At 42.3% G+C, this 11,969-nt stretch overlaps 1 protein-coding gene across 1 annotated transcript; it reads right to left on the bottom strand.

Moving 5' to 3' along the window:
* Positions 1-1,761: 1,761 nt before the first annotated feature.
* Positions 1,762-5,550, bottom strand: sox18 (SRY-box transcription factor 18; the record flags this gene model as incomplete). The annotated part of the gene is made up of 2 exons (XM_083895510.1): positions 1,762-3,137; positions 5,145-5,550. The coding sequence occupies 2 exons, from the start codon at positions 5,548-5,550 to the stop codon at positions 1,762-1,764; spliced, it is 1,782 nt and encodes a 593-aa protein (XP_083751636.1).
* Between the last annotated feature and the right edge of the window lie 6,419 nt (positions 5,551-11,969).

The following is an 11,969-nucleotide window of genomic DNA, read 5'->3' as shown; positions in this document are numbered from 1 at the left end:
GTTCCAGGTAGAACCTCAGCCCTTGTAGAAGAACACTTTTGGAACCCTTATTTCTAAGAGCGTAGTCATTATTTATTGGCCAACCAGGGGCCGTAACTACAAGATCCAACGCCCCTCTGTAATTACCATTTATGCTAAGCTAGGCTAAGTGCTTCCTGACTCCACTTTTGCACTCCTCTTACAAACGCCACCACGATCTCATTTCACTTTTAGCAAGACGACGTTAATTCCTTCAAGATAAATAATAATCTATTACACAACAACAAAAGAACAACAAAAACGGAATATTCTCTGTACAAATCATTTTAAATTGAAACTTTAAAAAAAACAAAAAAAAAAACTTTATTAAGTAGTGTTCCTTCTATACAGCTAAGACATAAAACCCAGTGCAAAAGAACATTTCATAGTCTCAGTTTTTTCCCTCACATACTGTCCAGGAGGGACAGCATCTACTGTGTATGTGTATATACATACAGTAAATCGCTACATCAAATCAAAATCTCAGAAAAATCATAATATCCTGCACTTGGGTCATTTAATGTGGAACTATGTGTACTTAGAGAGGCTTTCTGCCAATGCTCTGTAATTTGTTGAAATTAAAATGAAAGTTTTAGCTTTGTTTAAACGAGTGATATGTTTATTAGGGCAGAGAGGCTTCACTGGTTAAAAAGAATGGACTTTGACGTATCACGTTTGCCCAGAAACACGGCAACTTAAAACTTACAGAATTTGGCATGGAGTTAGACATGAGGCCCCTGTAATGGACTGAGATAGAGAGGGAACAGTATTTATCACAGACAGAAAAAACTGGTAAAGCACCCTGATAGTATGTGGGAGACATCAGTGGTCTGAGTCCGACTCTGAGGCCAAGGGTTTCCCAACACTATTATACTGTATGTTGATGCTGGATCAAGTCTCTCCCATCAAGATCTTTTTTCTTTTTCTTTCAGTCCATCTACAAAGTTTGTCCTTCATTGTGCTTCATGATTTTTGCAGATAAATTCATTCAGTTCATTGGAGATGAATGTTATTCGGCCACTCCTGAGATGAGGTGTCAAAAAATAACGTGAGATTCTGATGACCATAGTATGCACCGTGCAGTTATTGCATAATCTTCCTGCAGATGTACTGTCACACCTGTATCTCTAAAATGCAAACAGAACAGGTCTGTGACTCATGTGTCGCTGTCGCAGAGACCGAGCACCCTTAATAAGTAACTGGAAAATCTAATCCAATGCCCCCCCCCCCTCACTCATCGACCCAATTTGTTTCCTATTTAAATAATGCAAAATCATGCATTATCACAACATAAGACCATCTGTATTGGCCAAGAAACCAGTGGTAGCTCATTTTGCAGTTGCTCAGGAAAATCCAAAAACCTGCTGTGAAAGATTCTTCATTCAAAATGATGATATTGTGTGTGATTATTGTGCCATGGTGTGAGCTTCATCTACACCATCATCATCATGTTTTTTTTTTCCAGTTAACACATTTTAGCTCAATGCTGCCAGAGCAACAGCAAGCATTTGTAAAAGATTCAACTACTACTAATAATTTATTTACAATAAACTTTTGAGCATTTACAACAAATTATATAACTTTTCAGATCACAGTGGAAATCCATGAGGGAACTGACATGGCAATGATTGGACTGAGTCAAAACTCCAGCAAAGATGTACGTTTCCTCCTTATCATACACAGCAGTGATTCAGAGGAACCAAATTCACGGAGGTACATAAACTGTCAATAAATGACACATTTTTATCCAGTGATACAGGCACTGTAATAGACAGCACTACTGGCATCAGAAAGAGCGGATATAAGAGGACTGCTACCTTCATCACACCCACTTGCACCACTCAGAATGCTACCGACATCCCTGCTCATGGCACTGCCGATGCTGCTACTCATGCTACAACCACCCAGCATCTTTGACCCAACACCAAGTCCAAAGGCCTCCTCCCGATTCCTTCCCATATTCACATACTGGTCGAACTCATGCCTATCTACCCCAGACCAAAGCTCGGCAGAGGAAGACCCCAAATGGCTAACAGACTCGGGGTTTGAAGGGTCTAAGTGCACAGGGGTAAGAAACGTTGATGAGGGGACAGAAGACGAGCATGAAGAGGGAGAGGATTCGGGAGGAGGGGAAAGCTGGCCTAGGGGAGATGGGGCAAAATGGGAAGCATTTGGGTTGCCATTCACATACATTTGGCTGAAGTAGCCACCATGAGCGGTGCTTAGGGGTGTTTGATGGCATTTTATAGACTCAGAGAGGCTGATAGAGGGCTGGGTGAAGGAAGCAGAGGAGGGGGAGGTGATAAGAGTTGGTTGGCACTTGACATCACTTCTTAAGGCAATGTGGTGACTGGAAGCATGAGTGGGATTCAACCTGGAGTGGACGGAATTTCCCAAAGCTGAAGTGACAGAGCTCATGCTCGAGGTCATGTTTGACTCAGCGGAGCTCATTCTCGAGTCGAGTCTGGAGCTTCTACCTGGACTCAGAGTGAAATTCATATTTGTGCTTAAACTGGCACTCATTCCTGAACCCTGACTGTGTGTTGCCGCACTGTGTATTGAGTTGTGGTGATTGTGGTTGTTGTAGTGAGGGCTGTAGTGTTGGTTATGAGGGTGAAGGTGGTGGTGGTGGTGGTGGTGGTACCCACTCCAGCCTCCCATCCCTCCTTCCTCTTGTATATGTTGGGGGAAAAACACTGATTCCCCAGTTCCATCTTCCAGAACATCCAGAGGGGACATCTCTGGAGTGGGCAGACCATAGCTTTCCAACTCTGGGTGTCCCAGAGCCTGGAGGTCTCTGAAGTGACCCAGAGAAGGCAGCAGGTGGTTAGGGTGGTGGTGATGTTGAGGGTGAGCGCCCGGATGTCCATATGCAGAACCTCCACCATCCACACCCAAGTGGTTGATGCCATGTCCCAATCCAAGGCCTGCTGCACCACCTTGGGCTAGGCTGTGAAGCAGAATCCCCGGTTCAACCCGCTTGAGTTTTTTGGTGGTCTTTTTTCGGCGAGGTCTGTACTTGTAGTTCGGGTGATCCTGGAGGTGCTGCACGCGGAGTCGCTCGGCTTCCTCCACAAACGGTCGCTTGTCTGGGGCACTCAGGGCCTTCCATGACTGACCTGGAAGGCGTTAAGAAGACTAAATTAATTTGAATTATAAACAGTGCGATGTTGTGGGTTCCTGACCAAAAACTGAAGGTACAGTAAAAAAAAAAAAAGGTCCTCGTCAATATGATCTGTGTCAAGTAATTATTTGATCTACAGAATCCCATGAAGGAGTTAAAAATCCTTGCTTTCATTTCTTAAACAAAAAAACACTGACATGTTTTGCCAATGTACAACAACTGAATAAAACCATGAGGTATTCAGTTCACTTGAACCAAAACAACTTAAAAATGTTCACATTTATAAAACTGGAACCAGATATTTTTTCTTAAAATACCAGTACCTAAAAACCAAAATTGCCTGCCAGTCAAATAATTGAGTATTTGACGAATTGTTTCTGCAATCACAATCAAAGCTTAAAAAAAAAAAAAAAAAAAACTGCTGGTTTAGTTATGACAGTTACATGAAGATCAATGTTTTATGTCTAAAACAGAAACAGAAACCATAAGTTAACGTGTCTCTACATGTCTGTCTGTACAGTCTAAAATAAACACCGTTGATAATTCAATCTGTGAGGCATCCCACATTGTTTAATTTAGTGGTTGTACTAAATGTCACAGCATTTACATTAAGTGGTTACATGCATATTCCTCTCCTCTGCTTTTAAATGCCAGCAGTCTTGAGATTTAAAAAACATGCTTTTTTTTCCCCAGACACTTCATGGGATGCATTAAAGGTGGTGTTGAAAATCTTAAGCTGCAGACGAGCTGCTGCGACACATAATTCTCAGTGTTAATGCGACGCTCTCTTCATCAACAGCTTGTAAAAACTACGACATATGCTGTGCCGTCTTGTAAATGTGATTCTAACATCGACATAAAAAAAACGTGTTTCCATATTTACAGTCAACATCTCGATGAAACAACGAGTTTAACTTATTCAAATGACCACACTTTGACTATTTATTGGGGAAGCAGATGTGGAAACAGATGTGGAAAAATATTAACTGCATTAGTAGAATATCAGTAATTCACAGTTACCTTGGAGCGCTGACCCCACGTTGGCTTCTGTTCAGAGTCTTTTACATAAAAACGCCCCCCTGCTTAGTTTAAAGGTGGTCATAAATCGAATAAAGTTTCCTCACTCGTGGAGAACAGCAGCTATGCTTGGCTCGGGTTCATCTCGGTTAGAGTGTAGTCCACATTTTGAGAAAACTGTTTGGCGTCGGGAACATAATGAGCACATTGACGGACAGTGGAAAAGTGATTTATACTCCGCTGACTGTTTGAAATAATTCACGACTACTCTTTCAGTGAGCAAACCTTTAATAACCTTTCAAAGGGCCAGTCTGATGTCCAGAAGATTTAGGCAGTAAATTTAAAGTTCTGAATCTACAATGTATAAAAAAGTGAAACTGTGCAGCTGCACATCCACATCATAATTCATCATATAGGGCAGTTTGCTGTTTCAGGTGAATACAGTGATGCTTAACACATCAAACCTGGCATTCTAGAGACATGTACTCCCTCTGTAACTTCATTATAATAAAGCATAATATTGCACGGTAATATACGCCACCTGTAAATGAATACATACTTGAATTTTTTTTTTGAATGCATATAGTTTTGACCAAATGAAGTACAATAGATGTTTTGTGGCAATAAAAGTGTGTATTTCAGGTGATCTTGAAGTCAGTTTGAAGGAATTCTTAACATTATGCTTTTTAAGATATTATGAGCTATAAAAGGCTGAAAAAACAGATCAAAACCTCTCAGATATCTAGTAAAAATGACATGTGAAATTATCTCAATAAGTTTTGTTTGATACGAGCATCTAAGCAGTGCTTTTTAAAAGCCTTGTCCTTCATGTGGTCAATTTCACAATGTATTTATAAAAAAATAATTGCCTGTAAGTTAAAAAGTAAAAAAAAAAACCGACAGGATTTTATTTGCCGTTTGTTGCACAGAAACAATTCAGAGGCTTGTTGCCCGGATGTGACTAACTCTTGAGTTCTTGTCTTACCGAGCATCTTGCTGAGCACAGCATTGTGCAGGTCAGGGTTTTGCAGGGCCAGTCTCTTCCTCTCATCTTTGGCCCACACCATAAAAGCATTCATGGGTCTGCGAATCCTCTGCTCACCCCCCACGGCCTTCCCATCTGCCGAGCCGACCGACACACCTCCTGCTTGGTTCAGGTCCGGGCTCCGTCCACCTGAGCTGGACGTGATAGAAATCCTCGGTTCCGTTCTCCTCATGCTCCCGTGTCCAAGGCCGTCGGGAGAACTGCAGTCCCCAGAGAGGTTCTGTTCAAAACCCATCTCAGGATCAGACGCTGGACTTGGGCTTCTGGATGTCCAGGGGCCCCTGAGAGACACCTGGGCTGGATGCAGAAGAGTCTCTCTAAACAACCTGGCCTCAGTTAAATTCATCCCAGAAGTGGGAATTGGTTCAACTTTTAGTCCAAGTGTAATTCTGCAAACGTCTGTCTCGGTTTGTTGGGTTGCAAAGTTCTGGAAAGAATTTGTACCTCAAAGTTTTTCAGACGACAAAGACAAACAGCAAAAGAGGAATTCGATGGATATGGAGCAGAAATCCCAAAGCAAAGCATCGGGATCTGAGAGGAGGGAGAATGAGAGAAAGAAAGAGAAAACAAACAAGTTGTGGTGCAGGATATTCCCCCTGAAAATGATCCACAGTGACTCTGCCTCTTTCTGCTTTTTTTTTTTTCCTTTCTTTTTTTTTTCTCAAAAGACAACAGTTCTTGTTTGGAGTGTGCGGTGCAGCGGTTTGTCCAAAGCTCGATTCCCGTCCGTCACTCAGGCCGTCCGACTCACTGTCTCTCCGTCTGTCTGCTCGGTCTGAAACTTTTGAAATGTGTGGCCAGACTTAACCGACCCACGCTGTGTATATATACCCCGCCCTGACCAATCAGATAAATATGTAGTTGGGGATTTAACCAATGAGATGCCAGGTGGGTGCGAGGGGAAGGAATGAGTGTGCGTGGGAGACGGGGCAAAGAAGATGGGGGGGTGGGGGTGGGGGGGGCTAAATGTTGCCTCTCCCTCTTTCCTCCTCTGTGACTCCCTCTTTCCTCGTTTGCCCCCCCACAACACACACACACACACACCCACGCGCACCCTATCCGCCTATACAGGGAGATGTAATCAGAGAGGTTCCATTGTTTCTGCCCAACTGAGAGTGGAGCTACACACACACACACACACACACACACACACACACACACACACACACACATACACAGCGACTTCATGAAATAGTCAACACATTTATAAATATGTTTGCACACAAATGAGAGACAAAACATTAATACACATGGGCATACCGTTTCAATACGAGTGTGTTTCGTGTGTGTGTGTTTGTGTATTTGAGGGCAGAACTGTGGTACAACAGCTAACCACAGTTCCAACCAGAGCAGTTAGTGGGTGAACTTAACAACAAGTCATAGGGGGGGTGGGTTGATGGGCGTTGGGGGTGGGAGGTGTAAACAGGGCAGGGCGTTCTGCACCAGTAACCAGTTGCTTATGAAAGATATTTTGCAGTTTTGTTTTAAACGATGAACTGATAAATCAATAAATAGCGAGAGTTCATTGGTTCATGGTTGAGTTTTACTGCAATTTTCTGGTAGTCGATGAGAATTAAAGATTGGTGACATTTTATTGACAAAACAGACAAGTTTGACAACATCAGATTGGACTCTAGTTATTTTATTTTGTTTTATACTATTGCAAAATAAAAAAAAAAAAATGAATTGACTGTGATTAAAAAAAGAGGACAATTTGTCATGCATCTGTTAGTGTGACCAATGTGCAGTGAGGCAAAGTCACATCACAGGTTACGTCTTTAAACATGTTTTTCATTATACAATGGATTGAGACGTGGGGCATTCAGGGAAGGGAAATCCAAAAACATGACAGCGTTGCCTTCATCAGCTACTTTGAACTGGAGGAAAACGGATTGCAGAGGATGCAACACAAACAATTATGAGTTGATGGGATTTTGGCAGCTCATTCGATGAAGCGTTTCGCTGTCGCAATGCAAATGATACAGATACTGAGCTCCTGACACAAACTGTTAAAGGAACATGAAAGAAAAGACGGTTGTTTTCAATATCATAAATATTATATTGGTTTGCTTTTAGTCCATCTGCTAAGGACATGTTGCCCTCCCCCTTTCTTCCATCACAAAATAATTACCCCCTGCATGCACACACACACACACACACATATGGAGCCCCTTTAGGGTCAGCCTGGGAAAGTTTTAAGAGTGAACTTTTGCATACCCTTGCTATAATGTTCGTGTTCCTTCCCTCCTCAGTGCTCAACGGTGCTCTCCGGCTCTCCCCGTGCTACAGGTGGCCCTGACTGGCTGTGTATGTCACTTACTCTTGTTCATGCAATTGTAAGACCTCCCACAGCAGCCCCCTGCTCTAGGCCAGCACTCATACTCCAAGCAGAGCTCCGCAGCCCCATGCCTGAGGCCATGATCTCCAGATCTTAATAAAGCCAAGCCTGTTGTCATTCCCAGAGCGTCATATAGCAACGCTCCGTCACTGTCCCTCACCAACGCCTTAAAGATGCACAAGGTTTCCCTCCTTGTCTGAAAGAGACGCCCCGGGTGGCACATATATGGTATGTTTGCATCGACCACTCGCCTCGGCTTGTCTCGGCTATTGTGCGTTTCCAATAGTGATAGTACTTATTTAGTACCTGCTCTGGCAAGGTTCCAAGCGAGCTGAGGTGATGCTATGCGTGACGTCGGTAGACTGCTTGGTCAAGAAGAGACGTCCGACACAAGAATCAAGCCAAACAGTACCCAACTGATCAGTTAAAAAGGCTTAACAATCCTAAAAACGTGGGTTAATCTCCAACTATTACCAGGGAAATGTCAAAAAAAAAAAAGGCCCTAGTAAACTTTGTCAAACAGAAGATGGCGTGAAATGCATCATAAACATGGAGGTGCAACCCAGCTTTTGGAACCGCCAGATTTGGGTGCACGTGGACAGCACATGCGTGACCTGAACTTCCACCCCACTGGTAGGTGGAGTATAAGCCCCGCTCACCAGGCAGAAAAAATGAAGTAGTCGCAAAGGATAGTCATCCAAGACTCGACCTGGCGACCCTCGAACCGGTCGAAACCCCGACTCCCCTGCCTAACGGGCCTTTCAGCTGTGAGCAGCTCGAACCAGATGTGTCCGAGCTTCTTCTTCTTTGATAGAAATGTTTCCTATTCCCTGGGTCCAGACTTCTACTGCCACCCAATGGTGAATTGGGATACTACAGGACCCTGACAGGCAAGTATACAACGGGTTGAACGTCAGTCTCTGACTTTTATTTTACGGCTGTATATGGATGAGAAGGTGTTGGAAAAAAACAGCCCCGTTTCCCCAAAAATTACTCAACTACACTGCCTGTTACATTTCAGAGATGCGCTGATACAGATACCAGTATCGAGTCCGATGCTGCACTCGCGTAATCGGATTTGTATTCGTAAAACTACTCCAATACCACTGCACGTCTTCAAGTGAGCTTCACTCGTTTGGTCGCTGACAGTACTCTCGGTCAAGCACAGCAGCATGCAAATTTATCACGTAAGCAAAGATTTTATTGTCTTGAACTATTGTAGTAGAAGTGACAGTTTAAACCTGTACTTTAAAGGTCTAAAGGTCACAGCATATCCTCTGTGGGCCAAGAATCTGTGTGAAATTTCATGGAAACCAGGACAAAATAGCAGCCTCAAGAAAAAGACAGGGAGGCTGCTATTTCGGTATTGGTATTGACATGTCCTGAATTATGAAGTAATGGACTCAGAAAAAGGAACGGCACCCCAGCTTTCTTACCTTCACCTTGTCAGATGTGCTTTTTGTATCAGGACACCACGGAGTGCGTGTGTGTGCGTGTGCGTGCATGTGTGGGTGTGCGTGCATGTGTGTGCATGTGTGGGTGTGTGTGTACACGCGTGTGTTCGTAAGAGACACCACACCTTTGCCACAGAGGAAATTTGGCAGCAACTCCAGACTTTGTGGCGAGAAAGAAAAGAGAGAAAGAAGGAGGGACGAAATGGCAAGAGGGACATTTTTCCTTACAACATCTGATAGTACACACACACACACACACACGCGCACGCAAACAAATGCACACCAACATTCTAGACAAGAAACCAAGACACAATGGCATCGTAATGGGTGTGTTTACTAGTGTGTGTGTGTGTGTGTGTGTGTGGGAGAGGTCATGTTCACACACTGTTCTATTTTCGAATGCGCTCAAGGAGGGAAGTGTGTGTGATGATGGATAGGGCACACACACATACACCCCGTTAACACAGGTCACTGCGGGAATCCCCCAGCTCTGTCACCCACACACACACACACTCTTGTACTTGCTGCATACTGAGGACCAGCATTTCCACTTTATAAATCAACACAATTACAAATATCTACTTCATGAATGACATCTACAAAGAACTACTGTTTGCAGTACCATAAAATGTCTGCAGGTGGAGCCCCAGAGCAAAAAGGGCTGGAAAACTTTTTCGATTTTATTTTATTTTTTAAATTTTTGGTCCAAAATTTGAAAAAAATATTGACCCAAAATTTGAAAAAAATATTGACCCAAAATTTGAAACAAATTTTTTACCCAAAATTTGAAACACATTTTTTACCCAAAATTAGAAACAAATTTTTTACCCAAAATTTGAAAAAAAAAATTGGACCCAAAATATTTGGTCCAACATTTCACAAAAACGTCATTCTATACTATGTCGTCCAAAATTTGAGAAAAAAATTTGACCCAAAATTTTTGGTCCAAAATTTGAGAAAAAAAAAATGGGATCCAAAATTTGAAAAAAAAATTTGGTCCAAAATGTGAAAAAAAAAATTTGATCCAAATTTGAAAAAAAAAATTTGGTCCAAAATTTGAAAAAAAAATTCTGGTCCAAAATTTGAGAAAAAGTCGTCCAAAATTTTAATTTCACTTTTCGTAAACTTCACGGACCTCCGGTTTTCGTATACCATTGCCCTCGCCAGCACTCTCGCGTGTTTTATGGACAAAGCGGAGGTCCGCGAGACAACAATTCCAGGAATTTAGAGCATTGTGACGTCTCGATGAGCATGGAAGTCAACATCATGTGTTTTATCTCCTGTACTTAGACTGAGGAGGACCTATATGTCCCCTTTAAAATATGAGAGCTTTGTGCTACAGACAAAATTAGGGGATCATCAAGTTGGTTGGATTCATCATCTGCACAAAATGTAATGGAAATCCAGCCGCTAGCTGTTGAGGTTTTGGACCAAAGTGGTGAACCAACAGAATGACACTGCCATCCAAAGAGCCAATGCCACCAGCCTAGTTACTACTTACATGTCTCCATAAAGACGCATGTGTGGCCTTCTGTTAATGACATAATGCAACATTTGGGTGCACAAAGCTATGCTAGACTACATTAAGTTTATTTTTAAGAGCCTGATTGGTTGAATGCTGCTGACACTACTTAAATACAACTTGTTAAATATTTTGTCGTCAAGTCTTCAGGCTCCAAGGCGACTTTCACAATCCCATGAAACTCCTTCTAAAGCCACTGTACAATTCAAAAGATGCCGCTCAATGAGATAATGAGTCTGTTTGGTTTTTTGGGAATTTTGCTTGTGATTCCTCCATGGTCATTTATGTGTGATGGTTTATGATCTAAAAATACATGGGTGTGATTGAGAAAATTACCCGTATTTTCCCCCTGAATTTCCCTTGAACTGGAGGTTTATACAAACCTTTACTTGCTGGGTTGGGTTGGTGTTTTCTAAAACTGAATAATTTCATAAATGTCGGTCTATGTGCGAAAATTGGATTGTTTTGCCAAACTGTTGTTAAGGCTGACAATTAACATCTTATTTTCCACTTTTGGAGACCCACAGTAACAGCATTAAAACATTTGTAGCTCAAACTCTGTTAGGTTGTAACAGATACTTGTGACTGTCATTCATTCTGTTTGCCATTTTCTTATCATTTCATTCATAGTGCGCTGACACTTGCCCTGCAGTATCCCCAGTCTATGACTCCCAATGTCAGCAAATCCATTGCTTCCTAAGAAAACAACAAACAAAATCATAAAAAACTGGAATCATTAATGACTATTTATTTACAACACAAGAACCACAACAAAAGGAACATGGCCAATACGGCCACTGACCATAAGGCTGGATACAAATCAAACTTTCAGAACTAAAGCATGTCCCACACTAGAGGATTTTCAAAATCTGACTTGATTTTTTTTTTTTTTTTTAAATGTGGGAGACCACATACACAAGGAACTTTGTAAACAACTTTCAATGTTTTAATCCTGAGAAAGCACAGACGAGACGATCCAGTCAAGACACAGGACCACACACTTAGGGCTTAATCAAACGAATTCAGGGAGGAGATTCCTGGGATTTGGGATCTCCCAGAAACTTGCATGATTTAAAGTGATGTCAGAATATAAACAGACAGTGAGGTGGACTGTCAGCGTCGTCAGTTAATAGCTGTGTGTGCAATGTTTTTTTGTGCTGAGAAATGCAAAAGACTGTGGATGTAGTCATGGCTGAGAAGATGGAATCATCTCGGCTTGTTCTGATCACGCCCAAATTGCATCTGACGATGTTAAAATGGCGTCTGTTAACGCTCCTGCCACTGCAGGACAATCTGGCCAGATAATCTGTTTAAACCAGCCTAAAATTGGAAGACATCCACGATTGTCGGAAGGTCCAGATCAAGACCAAAATCTGTCCTGTTATCCTCTCATGTGAGGAAGGCTTAAAAGAGCCATGCCATGCTTCACGCCACCATCCATCAGACTCATG

Source organism: Microchirus variegatus (assembly GCF_963457635.1).
Source record: "Microchirus variegatus genome assembly, chromosome: 9".
Lineage (NCBI taxonomy): Eukaryota > Metazoa > Chordata > Actinopteri > Pleuronectiformes > Soleidae > Microchirus > Microchirus variegatus.
The sequence above is the reverse complement of the archived record's forward strand: the minus strand, read 5'-3'. Positions and strand labels throughout refer to the sequence as shown.